Raw genomic sequence first — 23,771 nt, 5'->3', positions numbered from 1 at the left:
AAGAGCAAAGGTCAGGGAGCAAAGGCGAACAGCAGCAGGGTGTGGGCTTTGATAGTCTAAAGTGTGGCCAGAGGGTAAAGTTTCTGCAGGGTGTCCAGCCTGGGTCTCCCGTGGCTGGAGGACTCTGAAGGATGCAGTGATTAGGAGCGAGGAAGGGAGTTGATCTATTCAGGAACTTGAATTTGATTCTGAGGTCCAGAGACAGGCACAGAAGGATTTAAACTGATAAGTATGCAGATGGATCTCACCCGGGGAGACGGAAATGGCTACAGGAGAGACAGAGGACAGTGAGGCTTGAGTGTGTGTGAGGATGAAGGAAAGGCAGATGGGGATGATTTGAGAATCCAGACGGTGATTGGTGCTTGCTGAACCTGGGACGTGACCGTGTGTGCAGGGTGGTGGTGGTATCAGGTTAAGGCTGCCTTAGTTTCCTGCTTGGATAACAGACACACACACACACAAACACACACACATATACAAACACACATATACACACACACAACACGACGGACACAGGGGTTCCTTCCACAGAGCACAGGGGGATGGGGGTGATCTGTATGGGGAGGGAGAGAACGGACCCGTTTGCGAGGGTAGCACTCCTAAGCCATGGGCAGGTGAAGTCATTTCCAGAGGATCTTTGCAGAACGATTTGAGAAACGAGTTAGGGACAGAAAGTCTGGGACCAGCTACATAGAAAGTACTTGCAGAAGCCAGGGGCTTCAAAGAGAGGAAAAACCAATGGTAATGTCTACAGAGGGTCAGCCATAAGGGCTGAGCAGTGTCCATTGATTTAGGGACAGTGATGGAAAGGTGGCTTTAGGGTTGTGGCGTGTACCTCTAATTCTAACCCTCAGAAAGCAGAGGCAGGCAGCTCTCTGTGAGTTCAAGGCCAGTCTGGCCTATGGAGTGAGTTCTAAGTCAGCCAAGCTACACAGTGAAACCCTGCAGTGAAGAATAGGAATGGACCAGAGATCAGGCGAGGAAGACAGGAAGTACAGACAACCGGCTCTTGGGAGAAATATTTTTGTCTGTTTGTTTTTTAAGATAGAGTCTCACTTCGTTGCTTAGGCTAGCCTCAAGTTCACCCCATAGCACAGGCTAACCTTGAACTCACAGCAATCCTCCTGCCTTAGACTCCTGATAGCTGAAATTCTAGGCTGAGACAGCATTCCCTGCTGAGAGAAAGAAGGAAGTACTAGAGGTCAGGGTGTGACCAAAGATTGAAGACAGCCGGACACGTCATCATCGTTGTCTCTTCTTCTTCTTCTTCTTCTTCTTCTTCTTCTTCTTCTTCTTCTTCTTCTTCTTCTTCTTCTTCTTCTTCTTCTTCTTCTTCTTCTTCTTCTTCNTAAAAAAACCTTAGTCCTAACGTCAATCTTGCTAGATGCAATGAAGCCTGTAATCCTAGCACTGGGCAGATAGGAATCCAAGCCTAGGCTGAGCTACGTAAGACTTAGTAAAATGGAAGGGGAAGGGTGGGAAATACCAAGCTATGTAGCCCCGGATGACCCTGAATCCGATCCTCTTGCCTCTACCTCGCCAGTGTCGGGATTAACAGGCTTGCACCACTTTGTATCGCTTAGACAGTGCAAGGATAAACGGCAGGGCTTTGTGTACTAGGCAAGCACACCTTCAACCGAGTCAAGGAACTAAAATCCCATAGAGTAGGTCTTAAATGTTTAATATATAAGGCAAAATGGACATGGGGGGGGGGGAGTCTCAGGTCTTTCATTTCAGCACAGCTGAGGCAAAGGCAGGCAGAATTCTGTGGGTCTGAGGCCAGCCTAGTCCACAGTGAGTTCCAGGCCAGCCAGCACTACATCGTAATATTCAAAAGACACAAGAGCAAACAAGATGTAATGCAAGGAGTTGAAGAAATGACTCAGAAGTTCAGAGCACTTCCTGATCTTTCAGAGGACTTGAGTTCAGTTCCCTGTACCTAAGCACCTTGACAACTGCCTGGAAGGCCAGCTCTGGAGGATTAACTTGGTCGCCGCAGGCACACACACATAAAGTAATATTTATTTATTTATTTATTTATTTATTTATTATGTATACAATATTCTGTATGTATGCCTGAAGGCCAGAAGAGGGCGCCAGACTTCTTTACAGATGGTTGTGAGCCACCATGTGGATGCTGGGAATTGAACTCAGGACCTTTGGAAGAGCAGGCAACGCTCCTAACCACTGAGCCATCTCTCCAGCCCCTCCAGTTTTCTTTTGAAGTGGTCTGGGGTTGCAGCTCACTTGGTAGGGAATCTCACCAGTGTGAGCAGAAGCCTGTGTTCAGTCCCAGCACTGCGCAAAGCTGGGAATTGGCGCGTCCTGGTCTCTCAGCCCTCCAGAGGTGGAGGAAGCCAGGTCAGAATTCAAGGTCATCTTTGGCTACTTGGTGAATTGTTTGCCCTCCTGGGCTATGAGGTCCTGGGCTTGTTGTTTGGGTTATAATTCAAGGTTGTCTTGCTTCTAGAAGGGAGAGAGGGAGGCAGGCCTTGCAGCTGGAAGGGGTGAGGAGAACCCTGCACTGTGTGAGCTTCCTGGGGGAGAGGAAGGAAGCTTCATTTGTACATTTTCTTGACATAAACTTCAATTCTGTTAACCCTTGAGTGACCAGAGTGATCTGGTGACTCTGGACTGTTCCCTCAGAACCCATTCACCAGCAGGTCCTCATCACTGCCATTCGCCCATCTCCTTCTGTGGCTGTCCTAGCTCTCTCCGGGCAGGTGACTCTGGTGTCCCCTCCCCCCAGTGTGCACCTGCCCTGGGCTCCCACCTCCCCCCATTTTCACGGGGGTCTTTTCCAGAGCCCCTCTGTTTGCTGCAGTGTGCAGTACTCACAGGTTCTGCCTACCTACACGCCACACCCAGCGTTCCTCGTGGAAGGCCTGTGCCCTGTGGGACTCCACTCAGGAAGCGAGGCCTGGGGTCCCTCCCTTGCCATTGCCACAAAACCCTGGGCTTGGGCCAGTTTGTGAGGTCCACACCTCCATCTTCCCCCAGCCCAGAACACTTGCTGTGTGGTAGATGAGGTGAGACTCATATTTGAACTGATTCACCTCACATTTATATCAGTGGCGAAGTCCTTTCTACTCTTCAAGAGCCCTGGATCTTGAAACTCAAAAACCAGGGAGAAGCATTCCCTTTCTGCCGTCGCCAGGTTCCTTTTCTGAGGTAAACGCTCAGACTGGCTCAGCGGCCCACAGGAGAGCCAGGCTGAGGAAGAGGGGACTCCAGGAGCACAGTGTCGTGGGTGAGGCTGGGAGATGTCTCCATCAGTAAAGTTCTTGACACATAAGCACAGGTCCCCAACATCCGTGCGAAGAACCCCATCATAGGAGATGTATTAGTAGCGAGTGATATGGGGTATGGTGTCCACCAGAGAAGAGAACCCGTGTGCTCGGACACGGGTTCACGCCAACAGAAAGTCTTTATTGGCCGGACAGCAACTACTCTGGGTGTTCGGGATCCCAGTGTAGCACTGAGCCTTTCTCAGAGTGAGCACAAAAACCGTGCCCTGGTTGACGTACTCAGTTAGCAAGAACAGTTAGCCAGAAGTGGAACCACAGAAGCCAAAAAGCAAGGCTAGTGCATTTTGAGACTTTCCCAGAACTTTGATGGATTGGGTCTTTGTTTCCATTTTGGCAGGTGGTACTGTCTACTCGCTGAGTTTTATGGCCTGACATCGTAGTGTCATTTCTTCATGAAGTCGGCTGTGCTAAGGTCTGGGGCTCTGTTTCAGTGGAGTTCTCAATACCGGGAGCCGGTGGAGCAGGCGGCGTGTCAGGGACTGGATGAGTTCAGGCCCAGGAGACAGAGCAGTGGTTCTCAGGCTTCCTAATGCTGCCTTCTGTCTGGTTCCTCATGTTGTGGCGACCCCCAACCATAACATCGTTTTGTTGCTACTTTGTAACTGTCATCTTGCTGCCGTTCTGAATCGTAATGTAAACATCTGATGTGCGGGGTGTTGATGACCCACGGCTTGAGAACCGCTGTCGTAAGGGTTTCAGAGAGAGGAGGACAGTCACGAGCCGTAGTTAATGAGTAGTCAATGAAACGTGTCTGTAGTCGGGTTGCCTGGGCAGCTGGAGAAGGCGGAAGCTATCCTCCTTACTCTATTCAGGGTCACAGCAGGGGGCTTATCAGGTTCCCAGAGCCCGGTAACCCGAGCTTGCTGAACTCCTAGAAAGGAGGATTACAGACCTAGTAGGGTGCCTGCCATCTCTTTCACAGCCCCAGTGAGGGCAGAGAGGAGGCTGTTACAGATGAGTGTGGCCTAAACCACACACACACACCACAGGCACGCACGCACGCACCCTCGGAGGGAGGGAAGGAGAGAGGGAGATCACTGATCAACAGTATTGGGTGGAGGGATAATCTGCAGTCAAGGAGACACTGAGTCATCCAGCCTGGTCCTCTGCAGACCTAACATGGCTCAAGCCAGGAGCTCTGTTGACGCCATTGTGCTGTTTCTGCCGCCACTTTCTAACAGCGTGCAAGGGCCTTTTTCATCTATTTGCCAGGGCCTTGGGCAGGCTGGGCAAGCCTCCACCACTGAGCTGTTCCCCCAGTCCCCTAATAACCTTTTGACACAGTAGGGGCAGGCGTTTTCGCTTCTAGATATGGAACGCAAGGCTGAACTGAGTTCCTTTCCCGCCCCTAATGCTCCGGCGGGCGAGGCAGAGCCAGGGTTTAGAGCAGTGGTCTCGCCCTGCTGATCCTGCCGACGACTCCTGCAGCATACGGTGCCTTCTTGATCTTCGCCTGCCTCCGGAACTTCCAGAGGGCCCTGGCGCTGTTGGTCATCACCTGTGTGGTCCTCGTCTTCCTGGCCTATGATCTGCTGAAGAGGCTTCTGGGGCCCAGGCTGAGGAGGTGTGTGAAGTTTCAAGGCCATTCTCGCCTGAACCTCTGGCTGAAAAGGTGAGTGACCCCTCAGCCTCCGGCCTCCTGGAGGAATGTGTCCCATTCTGCTTGTCTCCTGGAGCCCTGGGCAGAGGTGCTGGGTGGCCTCAAAAGCATTGGCCAGCTCTGGTATTTTGCCAGTTTTTGTGATACAACAGGTAGCTGAGGGCTAAAGCCAGGCTGGTGAGAGAGGTTTCCATATTCAAGAGCCTGGCCACTAAGCAGGGAGGCCTTTCCATGAAGTTTCGTTAGGTGGATCACCTGGGGCTAGCTGCAGAGACCACAGATGCCTGGGAACACGCCCAGAGCCCAGTTCAAAAGGCTAGTAGCTTGGGCCAGGTGCCAACAGTTTAGCCCTCAGGGCACTCTGATATAATTAGCCGTGTCCCTGAATTATATTTTGGTGTTTGGTCCCTGGAGCCTGTGGTGGAAAGGAGAGAACTCCCAAAAGTTGTCCTTTGGCGTCCACATGTGTACACACACACAAACACACACACACACACTAGTAATAAATCTTGTTGTATTTAGTATTGTGGGTGCACGTGTGTGTGTGCACGTGCGTGCGTATGCACATGAATAGTCATGCGTGGATGTGCTTGTGTGGAGGTCAGAAGATAACTTTTGGGGATTGGTTCTCTCTTTCCACCATGGGGGGTTGAATTCAGGTCGTCAGGCTGGTGTGGCAAGCGATTTTATCTGATGTACCATCTTGCCAGTTCAAGACCTTAAATCTTCAGACTCCAGAATCACTTTTCACTCCTCAGGGTGCTGTCTCCTGGGCACCTTGGGGTGGCTGGACAGCTCAGCCCTGTGGCTCTGCTGGGCTCAGTCGACGGGGCTGTTCCCATGGGTCGGAACTGTACATGAATGTCTATGTCTTTCCCAGGCTAAGGTTCTATGTTGCTCCTAGAGCCACTGTTCGGGGCCTCCAGAGTGGTCTTATTTCTGCCATAGTCCTCTATACCTGCACCCCCTAGACTGCTCCCAGCATCCTTTGCAGTCTACTGGAAGAAGCAGGCCTTATAGTTCTTGCATCCTGCGTATCTGCAGAAGCAGCGCCATGTGGGCAGCTTGGATTGGGTCAAGGGTTATTATCTGTGCCTTCTACAGTGATGGCACATTAAATGGAAATACAGCAGTTACCCAGAGAGAAAACTCCAGACAGCTACAAGATTTCTCTGGCATAGCCAGATGAGTTTGGATTAGTGAATGCCTCTGATGAAACTATCCCAATGAACCACCCCAAAGCTGGGAGCAATTGGGTCTGGAATTGCCAAGAACCAGGAAGAGGGTCTGTTCCCAACTGTCAGAATAAAGAACCAGTAACACACAGGGCATTGTGAGGAGTACTAGGGAGGCTCTCTCTTTCCCTGGGTCCCTAAGGGTGTGTTTGTATATATGTGTGCAAATGTGTGTGCGTGTGTGTGCATGTGTGTGTGATGCTAAAGCTAATGGCTTTTTATCTCTCTCTCCTGCAGAGGTCTTGCCCTTGCTGCAGGCCTGGGCCTGATCTTGTGGCTGTCTCTGGACACCGCCCAGAGGCCTGAACAGCTGGTGTCCTTTGCGGGGATCTGCGTGTTCCTTGTCCTTCTCTTTGCTGGTTCTAAGCATCACCGGGCTGTAAGTGTTCAGCGGGCTACTCAGGCTGGAAGCCAGTGGATGCTCCCGTTGGGAGAACACCTGAGGCTCAGCTGGGGAGGAACAGTGTGTGCTGGGGACACGTTCCCCATGCAGTTGTTGACTGGAGACCCAAAGTGAAAAGTTATCTAAGAAGTCCTTGAATCCCCCAGGGGACAGAAAACTCTCTGGGGAGGATTGTTGATCTCTCTCCAAACTCACAGGCCACTGGGGGTATTTATCTCCTTAGCGACACGGTCCTCAGGTCTGTGGGCTCAGGAATCACCTTGCCCCAGAAGGGGACCCAAGCTTCCAGTCTTGTGGGGGAAGCCAAGGGTATTCTGAAATCATTAGCTTACTGGGAAGGTCTCCTTCACAGTCCAGGGGCCATAGTATCATCTCCTTGGAATGCATTAGAAATATTAAATCTTAGACTTGACGCCTGACTATTGAGCTAAAAACTTCGCAGCAAGGCTGGCCTTCCAGGTGACTGGTACACAAAGGTCCCAGCTCTCCTGATGGGTGGGCTCTTCTCTCATCGTCTTCACAGCGAAGCAGCCACGCCCCAGAATCAGGACCCCTGTGCCCTTCAGAGCATGGCTGCACAAGTGTCTGAGGGAGCTGTCAAGGAGTCTTTCTGTGCTGAGTGGGAAAGCAGCCCTAGGGCCTGCCTCTCTTCTGTCGCATGGGCCATCAAGAGACCTGAGGTCAGGGTGCTGAGATCCCACGGAGGGTAGATGATGGGGGTCCAGGCAGACAGAAATCATACGCTGAGCTGAAGAGGAGCTGGGTCTAGGCAGGCTCGTGCCTATATCCTAAGGCCAAAGTCTGAGAACTGAACTATGTCACGCTCGAGACCAAGCAAACTGCACATCAGTTTATAGACTACTGTACTTGCCCTGTCTCCCCGCTGCCAAGAGTCTGACCTAGTCTGAATCCCGTGTGACCGTTGACAGCAACTGCAGGCAGGACAAAGCTCATGGTGTCCTCCCCGCGGCCCTGCCACCACCCTGCACCCTGCCCTGGACCTGCTGATTCCCCAAGCTTCTGAGCTCACTGGGACCTTTCTGTTGACTGACAGGTGTCATGGCGGACTGTGGCCTGGGGCCTGGGGCTGCAGTTTGTGCTTGGCCTCTTTGTCATCAGAACAGAGCCGGGGTTTGTAGCGTTCCAGTGGCTAGGGGATCAGATCCAGGTGTGTATGTTGGGCCCTGCTTCCGGGGAGGTGGGGAGAGGCCATGTGATTTGGAGGAAGACAGATGTGGAGGTCCCAGAGATGGTTTGGGATCAGGAAGACGAGGGCCCCATAGCTGGGGTGGGGATCGGGGTGCTGGCTAGGCGCTTGCACGAGTCACCAGCCCAAGGAGTTCTCATCCTTTCAGAGGCTGGGTCTGGTGTTCAATGGATTCCCGGATGGTGAGGTTCTCAGGGTGTGCTGATGCCGGGTCATGCGACCTGCAGTGGTTTTCAGTGGCTTAGGATGTGTATGAGTTCAAATTGCTAACAACAGAAATTACCCACTTGGCACTTGGGCTTAGAAATAATGTTTATTATGCCGGGCAGTAGTGGCGCAAGCCTTTAATCCCAGCACTCGGGAGGCAGAGGCAGGCGGATCTCTGTGAGTTGAAGGCCAGCCTGGTCTACAAGAGCTAGTTCCAGGACAGGCTCCAAAGCTACAGAGAAACCTTGTCTTAAAAAAAAAAAGTTTATTGACGTCAAACTTGGTTTCGTTTTCATTTTCTTTTCCGTTGCCTCTTTTTTTTTTTTTTTCCTATTTAGACAGGCTCTCATTATATGTAGCCTTTGATGGTTTGAATCTCACTTTGTAGACCAGGCTAGCTTCAAATTCACAAAGATCTGCCTACCTCTGCCTCCCAAGTGCCGGAATTCAAAGCGTGTGCCGTCATGCCTGGCTTGTATCATCTGTCTTTTTACTGTTTTGAGCTGTTCCATGTAAATATTCTTGGAGCTGGCCTGGTTTAGCTTGTGTACGTGTGTATGCATGTCCTCATAGTGTGTAGTTACAAGTGTACACGTATGTAAAGATCAGAGGACAGTCATGGGTGTCCTCAGGCAGCATCTCCTGTGAGATAGCGTCTCTCACTGGCCTGCAAGTTGCCAAGTAAGACGGTGATCTGGAGATACTGAGGGCCCCGTGTCCACTTCCCCAGCACCGGGTTATAAGCCCTTGCCCCAACACCTGGCTTTTTTAAAACTGTAGATTCTGGGGATCAAAGCCTAGGCCCTCATTCCTACGAGCAAACACTGTATCAAGTGAGTTCTCCCCTTCAACTTTAGGTTCGTTATTTGCTTGTTTTAGTTTTTGAGACAATCTCACTATGTAGCCCAGGCTGGCCTTGAACACCTGGCAATCCTCCTGCCTCAGTTTCCCAGCTGAGGTTACAGGCATGAAATAATCCGTCTGTTTTGCTTTGACAGTGTCTCATGCTGTTCAGGTTAGCCTCGAACTCACTATGATAAAGTATATATAACATAAGACTTATCATTTTCGCTCTTCTATGCTTCAGTAAGTTAAATTAAACGCTGTTGTGGGAGGCCACATGGTGGGACTGTGCCCCGGGCTGGCACATCTCAAGGCAGGAAGGCCTGTAGCACCTGGGCTGGACCTGCTCACTCCAGCCTGGGTTTCCGGCCATGGTTCTCCCCGACCCTGTTCCTAGCCCCATCCCTGTGCTTGTGTTCCCTCTAGGTCTTCCTGAGCTACACCGAGGCCGGCTCCAGCTTTGTCTTCGGGGAGGCCCTGGTCAAGGATGTCTTTGCCTTTCAGGTCAGTGGACTCTTGGTCCAGCATGGGTGGGCAGTTGCTGCTCCGGTCCTGGCTGCGGGAGCCAGCTGAGCGGAGAGGCATTGAACTCAGGTGATGAGGGCTCCAGTGGGCACAGGCTGGTCCCTAGGATGCTGATGAAGCCGAAGCTCAGGGTGGGAAAGGACCCAGCGACCTGTTTGTCTGATGATATTTTGGGCTACATTTTGTAAAATGTGGGGAAGTTTGCTATTTCTGCATTGTCTGTCCTTCCTTCCTTCCTTCCTTCCTTCCTTCCTTCCTTCCTTCCTTCCTTCCTTCCTTCCTTCCTTCCTTCCTTCCTATCTTTGTTTTTTGAGACAGGGTTTCTCTGTGTATCTCTGGCTGTCCTGGAACTCACTCTGTAGACCAGGCTGGCCTTGAACTCACAGAGATCCACCTGCCTCTGCCTCCCGAGTGCTGGGAGTTGTGCACCACTACCGCCCTGCTGCGTCATTTTTCTTAAGCGCTAATCACAGAACTGCTAGAAGGGCCGAGGGCAGGAAGTAGGGACCGAGAGAGATAGAGAGATAGCTCCCAGCTTGCTGTGGGGACACAGGCCCTCCTTCCCCACCCCTCATGGCCAGCCTCCTCCACAGAAGCCTCCCACTCCTTCCAGCCATAGGCTGTAGCTCCTTCCTCTCCTTCCTCTTTCTTCCCCCTTCTCTCTCTCTCTCCCCTTCTTCTCCTTCCCTCTCAACATTTTATTGTACATCTACAGTCATGAAAATTATTATAGTAGAAATTAAGATTAAAGTTACTCTTCTGTTTTTAAGACTCCATTGTCTCATGGCAGAGGCCATGACTAGAAAAACACAGAGCAGTTCCTGCTGGGGCCATTGCTAATGCCGTCCCCCTTGCTGTTCTGGAAGGAGTTGTGAATGTGTTTCTTTTCCCTCTGGTAACCTGGCCAAGCCTTTGTTAGCGAGGACTTTGGCATGATTCCCCCTTTGGTATAGCCTGGTTTACAGCCAAACTGTAGATCCTGAAGCTCACTCCAGACTTACAGTGCATTGCCAAAAGCCAGGCAAAGAGAGTGCCAGTCTGGCCCCAGGGTTCTGCCTCTGGTGCCATAGCAACAAGGAGATGAATCATTGTTGCCTGTCTAGACCGCTAAGCCCCATGGAGGGGCTGCACACAGATGATGCTGGTAGCTTCTGGAGTCTTTGATAGCTGTTCCCGGAGCCTTTCTACACAGCTGGGGATGTTGAACCCAGGGGCTTCTAGCCTCACCTAGAGATTTCTGGGCTTGTGGTGAGCTAAAGTCCAGTCCTTTCTTCTGGGTCTGAACCCTGACCTTTTACCATTTTTCCTTGGGGCTCAGGGTCTGTTGTGCCAGTGACCCTGTGAGGAAGACCCAGCCTGTCCAAATAGTTTGAACGATGCAGGGTTACAAGGAAAGGGAGGGTCCCAGGTTCCTAGAGTCTGCCTGACCCTGGGCAGATTTGCCCCTTGAGATCCATTTTGTATAAAGACATTGGGAAGGCCTTGGCCATTCAACAAGCTCACCTGAATACCATTCCTGTAGGGTGTGGAGACTGTTCTCTTCGTATCTGCACAACCAAGTAGGGGGCACCCAAAGTTCCAGGGGAAGAGGTGAAGATCTGGTGCAGGTCACTTCTAGAAGGCACCTCGAGGTACAGCCCTGACAGCTTCTCAGCTCCGAACAACATATGATGGCCCTACCTACCTCCAGTGTGTGTGGTTCAAGTGACTGAGACAGTTGCAGGAGGGAGAATTTGTCTCTAGGGATGCTGAGTGAGACTCCCTGAGGATATGGCAGAGTCCCAGGACACGGAAGATTGGGAGTTGGAAGCAGGAAGATTAAAGTAGTGTGGGTAGAGGCTGGAATGGAAGCTGAGAGGGAGCTGGGGCATCTGAGGTACAGGGCGAGCTTTGGTTTGAGGCATGGAAACATCTGGAAGGAAGCTTGAGACGGTCTTCAGTGAGTTCAGTGGGACTCTGGCTTGAAGGGTCTGAATGCCAGGCGGAGCCATCTGGGGATCTTTTGTTGAGACGTAACTCAAACTGGCCTCAAGCTTGCAATCCTTCTGAGTTCTGGGTTTGCAAGCCCGTGCCACCATGCGTGCCTTGCGTCTGGGTTTTCTCCACTAACTGAGGAACTGTTAAAGAGTTCTGAGCAGTCCTGACTACGTCGTTGGTTGGTTAACAAGTATGTCAACAGCAGATAGGAAAGACAGTAGGCAGGATGCTGGTGTGTGTGCCGGGAAGGGGCCCAGCAAAGATGATGCATTATTGCCTAGGGATGCCAGGTTGGGGACATGCATTGTTTCTCCCTCAGCTCCACATACTGCTGTCGCAATAGCATTGGTCATTTGAGGACAGGGTTTGCTCTTACTTTGCATCCTTCATTCAGCCTTAAGCCTCACAAAGCCATGACCAGGGGCTCTGCTGTTTGCTGAATGAGGTCTTGGGAAGTCCCTCTGGGCCTGCTAGGAAGGTTGTGCAAGGGCACCGAGTCCCAGTGGCCGTGTGGCCCTGGAGTCATTTCCCTGTGGTCTAAGACAAATGGCTGAACTTCCTTTGTTTTTCAAGATAGGACTTCTCTGTGTATCCCTGGTTGTCCTGGAACTCTCTCTGTAGAGCAGAGTGGCCTCAAACTCACAGAGATCTGTCTGCCTCTGCCTCCCGAGTGCTGGTATAGGGTCTCATGTAGCCCAGGCTAGCCTTGACCTCATCACAGAGCTGAGTGTGAATTTAAATTCATGATCCTTCTACCAATACTGTGAAGCAACACTATGCCAGAGTCAAGGACCCTCCTCTCTAACTCCAGCAGCGCAGCCCAGGGTTTATCCCTCAAGGGCCAAACCCAGACTCTGAAGCAGTCCAGGGTTATTACAAACCACTCTGTCCCACTCAAGGCCAGATAATTCTAGTGGAAGAAAAAAAGAAAAGCTGAGGGGCGGGGGATGGGACAGGGGTGGGGTGGGAGAAAGTCCTAATAGCTGCTCCAACTTACAGAGAGGAGATGTGGCTGGACGACTTCATTTCTGTCTCACACCAACCCTTCAGAGAAAATACAATCGTCCCCTTTATAGATGAGGAACCTGAGGCTCCGTGTGGCTGACGCTTGTGCAAAGTCAGAGGCCAGTGAGTTAAGATTGGAGCTCCAGCCCAGCGTTCTTGCTTTATAGTTTCTGTGCCCTGACATTGGAGCCCCTTTCTTAGGTGGCAAGAGCTCCTGGTCCTCCCGGCTTGTAAGAAATAGCATTCTTTGGGATTGTTGGTTGAGTGGGACAGAAATCACCACCACCCCTGCCCTCTCCCGCCCGCCCAGCTTGCACCCCACTTCCCAGGGAGGAGGGGGCCGGGCTGCTTCTTGGCTCACTGACTAGAAGGGCAGGTGGAGCAGGCAAAAGCCAGAACCTGGCCCCAGAACAGCTGCAGCCTCCCAGCCACTCTGCTTAGCCTTCGGGGTCAGCTTCATCCCTCATTCCATGTTTACCCCATCAACACCAGATGTTCAGCCTTACAGCCCATCGGTTAGCACGGAGCCACTCTCCTCTGCCAGCTGGATGGTCCAGGGTTCTGATTGGACCGCACTAGATAATATGACCATGCTTGACCCAGCTACCCTGCATCCAGCAACCGGAGCAACTGAGCTCTTGTGCTCTGAAGCTGGGGTTATGGAATTAAAGGGCTGATTGAAAGGAAGCAATCCTTAGCAATGCATCCATTAGCTGGGTGGTGGTGACAAACACCGTTAAGCCCAGCACTTGGGAGGCAGAGGCAGGTGGATCTCTTGAGTTGGAGGCCAGCCTGGTCTACAGAGTGAGTTCCTGATGGAGAAACCTTGTCTCAAAACACAATGCCAAAACCAAAAGAGAAACGTTTCCTTTGGTGTATCTCCCAGGAGAGGCAGGAGGACCTGTGATCAGTTACATTTTCAGGGTCCCCCGATGTTCCAAGCTTCTGTTAGGGGTCTAGTATACAATCAGAGCAATGGTGGCAGACAGCATCCCTGCCTGGGAAAAGCAGCGGTCACTGGTTTCCCCCCCCATCTTGTCTCACAGTTAGCCTGGGGCTCTATCTGGGAGTCTGGGCTGTACTTCCTGACCAGTGTTTAACTTTTAAAGAGCTGTATATGCAGAAAGGCAAACTCAAACTGGCTGTAGGGCGCAGAAAAGATGAATTTCTGTGACTGGGAAGGACTTCAGGTCCTGCTGGACCCAGGTGCTCAACATGACCTGGGATCTATCTGCCTTGGTCTGATCTTGCCGCTGTCCTGGTTCTGATTCCTGGTTTTAGCTATGAGCGGGCTGTCTTGAGGTGGTGGTAAATATTTCCCAGGCTTGTATCTAACAAGCTTTAGCAACATTAGAAAGGAGAAAAGAGGAGAGATGGGAGAAGGGAGGGAGAGAAGGAAAGACAGAGACAGACAGAGAGAAGAGACAGACAGACAGACAGACAGACAGACAGACAGACAGAGACTCACGTTCTCATTAGCTCCCGCAGAGTGGCTCTAGGCCTGGCTGACAGCACACACCTGAGAAGAACGTATACCTGTCACCCCAGGAGCCCCAGGCTTACTGTGAAGAAGGTGGCTGTTGCTGGACAGGAAATCCTCTGCACAAAAGAAGGCAGGGAAGGGGCTCCAGGCCAGGCAAACAGCAGCCGCCTCTCCAAGGCTCCCCATTGCAGACTGTCGTGTCCCTGGCATGGCTGCTGTGTCCTTCCCTCCCTGGTGGAGGCTGTGCCGTCCATTCTGGAAGAACACGCACACATCTGCCACCTGCCTCTTCTCAAATCGCTCTTTTGAACCACTGCACCTCAACTGTCGGTATGAGGCAGGAGCCCTGTGGCCTTTGACCTCCACTTTGATTTACAGAGGGTCTAGCCAAGCCCTGGGCCTTAATCACCCAGGGAGGCAGGACTGCCCAGCGTTAGACCTGTCACTGGACTCCTAGTGACAGGAGTCAGCCCACTTCCTCAGACTCTGAGGTGACACCAGTAATGGTGTGTTTTTCTTGGAGACCCAGAAGCACCCTTAATAACACTGGAGAGGCACTTATGCGAACAGAACCTTTGAGGATTCAGTATTCAGTTAGGGGAAGAATAGTAAGTGGCTCACCATTGATCAGCCTCAGCAGTTTGCAGTCCAGTTCTAGAAACTTCCTGGACTCTGGGAGGTCAGTCCTACACATAAATTCCTGGTCAGTGTGTTAGCCAATGGCAACCTTAGCAAGGTCAGACCACAAACACACATACATAGACACACACACACACACACCTTTCAACATTGAGAGGACACACACACACACACATACATTTCAACACTGAGACTTGCCCTCAAGGTACGGTGGTTCTGTTGGGTACTGAACTGAATTTGAGGCTCTTCCCATGAGCCTCCCAAATCTAGCCTAAGTCTCTGGCCAGTGTCCACTCCAGAGAAGCCTTCCCTGAGTGCCTGCAGATTTTTAGAACCCAGGCTGTCTCCTGCTGGGAACCTTGTCCAAAAGATCTTGTGTCCAGGAAGTAGAATCACCCTGGGACCTCTTCAGCCTCCAGCTTCTCCGGGGCCCAGAGTTCTGCACGGTCCACGTGGTGTCCTGCTCCTGGCTGCATGTGCTTGCTTAGTCACCCTCTCACCCCGGTCCCCACCCCTGCTTTGGCTCCATCTCCCTTCTAGTAACTTTCCACCCAATCCCCCTGTGCCCCCCTCCTCACGTCCCCGGTTCCTGCTTTCTTGCTGGGTCTGGCTGACCCAAGATCATACGCCCTCTCTCACAGTGGATGGCTCCAGCCTCTGGCACAGGCCCCACCTCCTCGGCTAAGCAGTGTCTGTCCTTCAACGGCTCCCCCTGAGGAGCCCCTGAGGTGAAAGAGACTTTTTATCTCCCCAGAGTTTGAGGGTATCTGCCTAATGCAAACACTAATCCCCTTAGGTTTTCAGAGAGGGGTTGGGATGAGAGCCAGGGACTGATGGTCTGAAGGCTGAAAGGAAGGACGTGGGATGGCTGAGAAAAAACAGCCAGTTTGAACAGGTTTGACTTCCCGGCAGGATGAAGTTGGTTCCAAGGGTGTGGGCCTCTGGAGCAATGGTTCTCAGGGTATTGGATGCTGTGATTAAAAACTATAGGCGGGCTGGCTCACAGACAACAGGAATTCACTCTGTAATCCATAGGCCAGGGAGGTGAGCAGAGTGCTCCCGTGGTCATGTCCTGATGAGGACTCTCTCTTCCCGGTCATAGTCACATGGTGGAAGACAGGAGCACTCCAGAGCCCTCCTGCATGGGGGGCGGAGCTGACTGCATCCACGAGGGCTACACCCGTGACCCAGTCACCTCCTTGGCCCTTCTAATCCTGTTGTCACCCAGGCTTTGGTCTTATGATGTGAATCTGGGAGACTCAGCCTATCGCGGGGACATGTGCTGCCCTGAACACGGAGAGGCAAGCTTTCCCAGGGCAGATCCCTCAGCCGTGCAGGACTTTGGCAACCTTCCTGGCAGAAGGCGGCCTCTGCCCATTCTCAACTGTGTGACCTCACCGGGCGGCTCACACCGCAGAGCCTCAGTGTACCCACTGGTTAGGCGGAGATGGCTACAAACATCTCAGTTGCTTTGAGGATCCATGAGCCACCATGTATCGGTGGGTATCTGGCTCATAGTAGGACTTCCCATCAGGCACATAGTAGGAGTTAATAGTTCTTCCTTTGTCCTTCCTGATTGTCTGCCATCCCAGGCCCTGTACGCCCAAAGGTGGGTTTGGGCTGTGAGGTCATGCTGGGCATAGGGACATTATTACATACCCTACCTTAGAAAATCGGAGCCTGTCTGCCTTCCCCCTCCCCTTCTCTCCCCTTCTCTCTCCTCTCCTCCCCTCCCCTCCCCTCCCCTCTCCTCCCCTCCCCTCCCCTCCCCTTCTCTCCCCTTCTCTCTCCTCTCCTCCCCTCCCCTCCCCTCTCCTCCCCTTTATGTTTTTCTTCTATTATTTCTGGTGCTGGGGCTCCTTAGGTTCCAACCCAGGGCCTCAAATGCTAGGCAAATGCTTTATCACTAAGCTACCCAAAGGCCACCCCTCTTCTCTTCCATTTCCCTTCCCTTCTTCCCTCCTTCGCCATTCACCACGTCACCCCAAAGGTGGCTTCTCTGTCACCAACAGCCCCCATCTGTAGTGAGAACAGGCCTTCTGATGCCCACTCTGCCAATCCCGGACGCATTTTCCTGCCTTGAGCCCGGGGTTGTAGCCAGCTGGTTAGCTGCTCTGGAGTCCCTCACATGACCAATCACACCGGCTGACTAGACTGTAAAAGATCTGGCTCCTGTGAGAGCAGAATGATGTCACCACCCTGGGCTGTGGCTAGTTCAGCTCCATGCATTGGTAAGGTGGAGTTATAGGGCAGGAATGGGGTTTCTGAAATCAGTACCTACATTCCCTGCTGGGTGACAGCCCCAGCAGCAGGCATGCCAAAGTGTCGGGGTGGAGAGGAAGAAGTCCAGAGAAGGCCAGTGATGCTGGTTGGGATGGGGGAGGGGAGCCCTCCGTCAGACTCCTCTTTCATCCCCAGCTGGGCTGCAGGAGCAGATCTTTGCTGCCACCTATGAGCATCTGCTTGCTTTGGGAGATTGTGCAAGACTCTCGCCTTTCAAAACATAAATAACCAACTCCTGCCCTTCAGCCTTCCCTGCCAGCTTGGCCTCCTGGAAATGCTGCCTGTCCTGGCCATCTCTGGGTGTCTCGTTCCTTCTCAGTGTTACTTGGCATCTGGTCTGTGTGTACATCCTTTCTCCGACACTGCTCGCCCCTAGCTAGGCTTCTCGCTAGTTTGACAGTCTGTCTTATCTTGTCAGAGCACTGGGGCTCCCTCGCAGTTGACTGGCCGGGCCTGGTTTTGGCCGCCTTGCCTCTAGACGACCTCAGGTTCCTAGGCTCTTTATTCTCCTCTCACTTAGCCATGCAGACTCCAGGATCAGGCTCTGCAGTCTGTGATTGGCGTTTGCTCTGCCGCTTCAGCTGGACCTCATCATCCTTTTTTCCTTTTAAAATAACTTTTAATTAATTAATTGGGTATGTGTGTGTGCGCCACGTGTATGTGGAAGTCAGAGGACAACTTGTAACATATCTTACTCTCCTGCTGTCTCTATGCCTGGCTGGGGGCTGCCTGACTTCTGGCCCTGGATGACTCCTATGTCCTCTGCTCTCTTCTTTCTGGCCTCCTCCTCCTATTCATTCTCTCTGCCTGCTAGCCCTGCCTATCCCTCTCCTGCCTAGCTATTGGTCATTCAGCTTTTTATTAAACCAATCAGGTGCCTTAGGCAGGCAAGGTAAAAAAAAAAATGCAACCTATCTTTACATAATTAAACACACATTGTTACATCATTAAATAAATGCAGCATAACCAAATACAAGACATCTTTGTGCAGTTAAAGTAATATTCCACAATAGTCCCCATCCAGTGTTCCTGCTCAGCCCTGGACCCTTTAACTAGTGGGCCATTCCACTCAGAGATTCTGGGGACCTCTCAAACCCACCAAGTTCAAAAGTTTTTGTCTTTGGAGACAGGGTTCTCTGTGTAACAGTCCTGGTTGTCCTGTCCTTGTGGATTGCAGTGACGAAACTCAGTGATAAGCACCCTTCCTGGCTGAGCCATCTTGCTGGCTCCCTTCCCATGTCCATGGTTTTTTTTAATTTATTTTTTATTTTTTTATTTTTTTTGTGTCCATGTTTTAATATTCCAACTTTCCCACCTTTTGCTTTGTTTTTCAAGACAGGGTTTCTCTGTGTAGCCCTGGCTGTCCTGGAACTTGCTCTGTAGACCAGGCTGGCCGCGAACTCAGAGACCCGCCTGCCTCTGCCTCCTGAGCGCTGGGATTGAAGGTGTGCGCCACCACCACCCGGGCTGACTTTCCCGTTTTTTAATGAGAGTGTTCCCATATCATTAGCAACTCTGCAGGACTTTTGAACTCTTTGAAAAAGGAATACATGGGTGAGACAAACACTTGCAAAAGACCCGAGTTTGGTTCCTAGTACCTGCGTCAGGCATTTCACAACCATCTGTGATCCCACTCGAGGGCATCTGATACCCGCTTTTGGCTTCTGCAGGTGCCCACCCTCACGCGCACGTATCACGTCCCCCCATCTACTATCATTAGAACAATAAAATAAATCTTTAAAAATAAATAAAAGAGCTATAGCATGAAAGCCCCGGGGTGGGGCTGTGGACCTGGAAGGGAAGGAATGGATGTGAGGACCCTGGCATGACCAAAGAGGAAGCAGGGTGGCAGGATGAGGTGCTAATTGCAGGGCCAGGGTAAGTCAGCTCCAAGTTTGACAACCCTGAACAGAAGCAGAAAGCCACAATAAGGAGGGTTCCCCCATTCAGGCCCAGAGTGCAGGGGGCCAGTCGGGTCATGGACCAGAACTGAGCTCACAAAGAAGTAGGAGAGTCCATCGGAGTGCTAGGGCTGAGCGCCTTTAGCCTTCATGGCAATCCCAAGGATTCATCCTCGTGATGGAGATAAAGAAACGGGTGGTAAAGGCAGCCCCCATCCCCACAGCCCAGCACAGGCTCGCGTTGGGGAGAAGTGGGGGTCTTCGGTGGCCTTACTCAGAACGGGAGACAGGGACCTGAAATAAGCCCCGCTGGGGGTCATCTGGGACACGGGCATTGACTTCAAGGCTTCTCCCTGAACCCGAAGGACCCCTGAGAGGCAAGGCTTGGGGGGTGTGGACCAGGGCCCCCACCGCGCACCTCTAACCAGTACCCCTGAGAGGCAAGGCTTTGGGGGTGTGGACCAGGGCCCCGCCCCGCACCTCTAAGCGGGGCTCTCCGTTTCCCGGCAGGTTCTGCCCATCATCGTCTTCTTCAGCTGCGTCATGTCGGTTCTCTACTACGTGGGCCTCATGCAGTGGGTGATTCTGAAGGTGAGTCCTCAGGCCCGTGCTTGGTTCTTCCGAGTAACCGGCTCTCAGTTTTACACCCTTCTAGAATCCTGTCATCCCAGGATGCCCCTGCCCTCAGCATAACGTATTCTCCCAGAATCCCATGGCTCAAGGTCTACCTCCCTAACCTAGAATTCCTTGCTTTCTGGATCTATACCTTCCCAGAATCCTCTGCTCCCAGGGTCCGGGGGGGGGGGGGTCTGTGAGGCAACACAGGCTGTAGAAGAAAAATTATTTATACCAAAATGATGTTGAGCAATGATAACAACAGGCCACATTGGCCTTAGCTGGTATAAATGTGCTTGCTTTAAAAAGCCTATTACATTTGTTTACTTGTTTGTTTACTGTGTGTGTGTGTATACTACGCACATGTGTACATGCATACATATCAGGCTACACATGTGGAGGTCAGAAGACTCTTTACAGGAGTTGGTTTTCTCCTTCTGCCATATGGGACCTGGAGTTCAAACTCCGGCTGTCAGGCTTGGCAGCAAGCACCTTTACCTGCTGAGCCATCTTGGCAGCCCAAACGCACTTAGGTTTGCGAGCTGTGCATCACACCAGGATGCTGGAAATAGCCTTGCACAGCGTCAGACCTGGCAGAAAGTGCTGAGGGTTTAGCCGACAGAGCTCAGAATAAGTCAGCGCCTTTGGAGGGCAGCAAGAATGTGGTTGTGTCAAGAGCACACCCGGCAGAGTCCAGGGAGGGGACAAGCCCTGGATCTGGAGAATGTGTTCAAGCGTGGACTTGGACACACAGTGGCTGCTATGAGCTGCAAAGTGCAAGGCTTGAATTCATAGCAGCAGGGATGGAGGGACCGAAAATGATGGGCCTGGACAAGAGGAAGAGAGGAGGGATTTATTTCCAAATGTTTATGATGAGAGTCTGAACAAGGACAGGCTGCGAGGTGGCAGCAGAGCAGAACGTTCTAAGGAAGACCTTTCTAGCACGGTGTGTCCCGAACCCCTTTCCACGGAGCTCTAGACCATGGCATGCTACCAAACGCTACTTGGAAAAGGAAGTCTCTAGTGAAGTAACTGAGGAAAGCTAGGCTAGACATTATGTGAAGTAATTTAAATGTTATTTTGGAGACAGGGTCTTACTATGTGGCTCTGGCTGTCCTAGAACTCGCTGTGTGGACAAGGCTGGCCATGAACTCACAGAGATCTGCCTGTCTCTGCCTCTTGAGTGCTAAAGTTAAAAATGTGTGCCACCAAGCCCAACTACAGTTTTTTCTTTTTCTTTTTTTTTTTTTAGTTTTTCGAGACAGGGTTTCTCTGTAGCTTTGGAGCCTGTCCTGGTACTAGCTCTTGTAGACCAGGCTGGCCTCGAACTCACAGAGATCTGCCTGTCTCTGCCTCTTGAGTGCTAAAGTTAAAAATGTGTGCCACCAAGCCCAACTACAGTTTTTTCTTTTTCTTTTTTTTTTTTTAGTTTTTCGAGACAGGGTTTCTCTGTAGCTTTGGAGCCTGTCCTGGTACTAGCTCTTGTAGACCAGGCTGGCCTCGAACTCACAGAGATCTGCCTGCCTCTGCCTCCCGAGTGCTGGGATTAAAGGCGTGCACCACCACCGCCCGGCCAGTTTTTTCTTTTTAAAAAATTATTTATCTGGGGGCTGGAGAGATGGCTCAGCAACTAAGAATATGTCCTGTTCATGCAGAGGTTCCCAGTGTTCACCTTGGCAGATCACAGCTTCCTGTAACTCCAGCCCCAGCTGATCTGATGCCTTTTCTCTAAGCCTCAGGCATATGCAGGCACATAAGACAAATCCAAAATAAAATCTCTGTTTTGTGTGTGTGTGTGTGTGTGTGTGTGTGTGTGCCATAGACTTGTGTAGTAGTCAGAGGAGGAGTTGGTTCTCTCTTTCCACTGTGTGGGACCTGGGGATCAACCTCGATCACCAGGCTTGGTGGCCAATGCCCTTACCTGATGCGCTAGCTGGCTGAGCTTTCCCCTTATTTTCTGAGGCAGGATCTCTCGCTGAACCTGGAGCTCACCAATGTTGGTTGGTTGGCGAGTCCCAGGGATCCCTCAGTCTCCGTCTTCCCAGCACCGGGATTCCAGGCGCCTGCGTTTTACACGGGAGCTGGAAGTCTGTACCTGACTGACTGAGCCATCATCTCCCCAGCTCCCTGCTCACCTCTTAATACTGCCCCAGTGCTAATTAAATTTCAACATGAGTTTTGGAGAGGCCATTCAAACCACAGCAGGGCCCTGAGCTGGAAAGAAAGACTTCTAAAGTACCTTCGTCCCCCAGTTCTTTCTGAGTCTGCGCTTGCCAATGTCCGCTCACGAGCACTCTGTTTTCTTCCAGATTGCCTGGCTGATGCAGGTCACCATGGGCACCTCAGCCACTGAGACCCTGAGTGTGGCAGGAAACATCTTTGTGAGCCAGGTGGGTGCTGCAGCTACCCAAACCAGCCTGGAGGTGGGGCAGGGAGCCAATTTAATTCAAGCGAGAGCCATTTCAGTCTGTCTCCAGGCCATCAGAGGCTGCTGCCCAGGGATGCTCAGTTTGGGGGCTGTATGCCCCGCCTGTGTCATGCCAAACCCGGACATGGCCTTTTCGGCACCTCTGCCACTCCAGCCTAGGCTGTTGTCATCAGCTTAGAGACTCACAGGCTTTAGATGGGGAAACTAAGGCCTGCAAGGTATGAATGGTTCGGCCAAGGTACCCCAAGGATAAGTGACGGCAACATTTAGGTTTTGGTTTTTTGTTTCCTGAGCAGGCTTCTTTCCACCGTATCCTTTCTCTCGGCTTTCCTCTGTCTAAAATGTATTTTCAGAATAACTATGGCTCTGTAGGCACCAGGACTCCCAAGTATCTTCAGGCCCAACCTTCATGAGAAAGAAAACTGTGCAAGTCAGGGAGTCCCTGAGAGACAGCCATGTCAAGTGATTTCTTAGTTCACTGGGCAGTTTAGGAAAATGTTGGCCTATTTTTTTTTTATTATGGTGCAAGCATGCTAATTTCAAAGGGTTTCATAGTTTGCATGTTTGGTGTTCCAGACAGATGTGGTTGCGGACAAGTTGTTCCCAAAACAACCTCCCCCCATCTACCTCTATCCGTCTCTCTCTCTCTCTCTCTTTTTAGGCTTTTGTTTGTTTTGTTTTGTATTTTGAGACTGGGTTTCCCAGTGCAGCCCTGGCTGTCCTGGGACTCCCTCCTGTAGACCAATCTGGCCTTGAACTCAGAGATCCACCTGCCTCTTCCTTGAGTGCTGGGCTAAAGGCCTTCAGGGGCTGATCTTCTTGCCTTTATCTCAAGTTTGTATTCATCCTGGGCCCCAGCCTGTGGGACAATGCCATCCACATTCGGGGTTGGTGGGTCATCCCTCCTCAGTTAGAACTCTCTGGGTGTGTTTCCATGGTGATTCTGAAGATTAGCCGTCATCCTCTTTATCTCCCTACCCTACCCTGCAGAGCAGTACTGAGACGCCAGTGGCTCCATAGCTGTACCGCACAGAGTGTGGCCCCAGACTTCCCCACAGGTCCCAGAGCAAATGCCCGTTGCCTACCCAGCTCCTCTCTTAGTGGTACTCCCCTTGGCATCCACAGACGTTCCGGCTTCTGTTTGCTCCCCTGGAAAAGGAGGGTCTTTTCTGTCTCAGATAGGAAGCCATGAGGAGGTGCCTGGGTTTGAGGCACATGGTATGTGTCAACACAGGGAGCATTGTGAACCAGAGTGTAGTGTGGTGCTCCTTCCACAGAGCTGGGAGGACTGTGAGGTCCAGAGAGACCCAGCTGAATAGGACCCCACCCTTCTGTCTCATCCTCTGAGATTCCTTGTCGTGCACCGTGACGAGGGGCAGGGGCGGTGAGAACGGGGCCCAGCCACCCCTGCTCATTGTCTATGTCTGTCTTGTTTATAGACTGAAGCTCCCCTGCTCATCCGGCCCTACCTGGCAGACATGACACTCTCCGAAGTTCACGTTGTCATGACTGGAGGCTACGCTACTATTGCCGGCAGCCTCCTGGGCGCCTATATCTCCTTTGGGGTAGGTAGAACCTTCTGTTGCGTGGTTATGCCAAAGCCCTGAAATTGCCTTTCTAACACCTCCACACAGTCACAGCAGCTCTGGGTGTCCCCTCTCTGTGTCTCAAAGCCCAGCTTTGCCTGAGCAAGGTTGGCTTGTTGGGCTGAACCACTTGCTCAGGCTTTTCACATGGCTCCTGGGGGCAGATTCCCAGAATTCCCTTTGCTAAGCTCTTATATATTGGGCACTATCCTGGGCTCTCTAATATCCCCATTTTCTAGATAAGCAAACTGTGGCTTTTGTGTGTCGTGGGGGGGGGGTCATGTCTTTCCTTTGCTCCTAAATGATGATATATATTATAATGCTTTCATGGGTCAACCCAGTGGTGTGAATTGTGCATAGTTCACAGTGCAATAGCACGGGCAGAGAGGAGCTTTTGTCTCTGAGAGAGCACCCGACACTGATGCTCGGTGAAATGCAGGGTACCTGCTTGTGATTTCACACTCAACGCTCCAGTCTGATATTTTTTTTCCCTTTGTAACTATCACAGTTATCTTTGTCTGTTATG

General features: G+C 51.7%; 1 protein-coding gene across 1 annotated transcript in view; it reads left to right on the top strand.

Moving 5' to 3' along the window:
- Positions 1 to 23,771, top strand: part of Slc28a1 (solute carrier family 28 member 1) — a 43,384-nt gene that overhangs the window by 3,513 nt on the left and 16,100 nt on the right. The window contains exons 5-11 of the mRNA XM_050154080.1: positions 4,737 to 4,920; positions 6,381 to 6,522; positions 7,601 to 7,714; positions 9,230 to 9,307; positions 19,127 to 19,207; positions 21,541 to 21,621; positions 23,099 to 23,224. Coding sequence (XP_050010037.1) covers positions 4,737 to 4,920; positions 6,381 to 6,522; positions 7,601 to 7,714; positions 9,230 to 9,307; positions 19,127 to 19,207; positions 21,541 to 21,621; positions 23,099 to 23,224 — 806 coding nt within the window. The remainder of the gene's footprint in view (positions 1 to 4,736; positions 4,921 to 6,380; positions 6,523 to 7,600; positions 7,715 to 9,229; positions 9,308 to 19,126; positions 19,208 to 21,540; positions 21,622 to 23,098; positions 23,225 to 23,771) is intronic.

Source organism: Alexandromys fortis, unplaced genomic scaffold (genome assembly GCF_014885135.2).
Source record: "Alexandromys fortis isolate MF-2015 unplaced genomic scaffold, M_Fortis_MF-2015_v1.1 scaffold_86, whole genome shotgun sequence".
Taxonomy (NCBI): Eukaryota; Metazoa; Chordata; class Mammalia; order Rodentia; family Cricetidae; genus Alexandromys; species Alexandromys fortis.
Note: the sequence above shows the minus strand (reverse complement) of the source record. Positions and strands in the feature narration are given on the sequence as shown.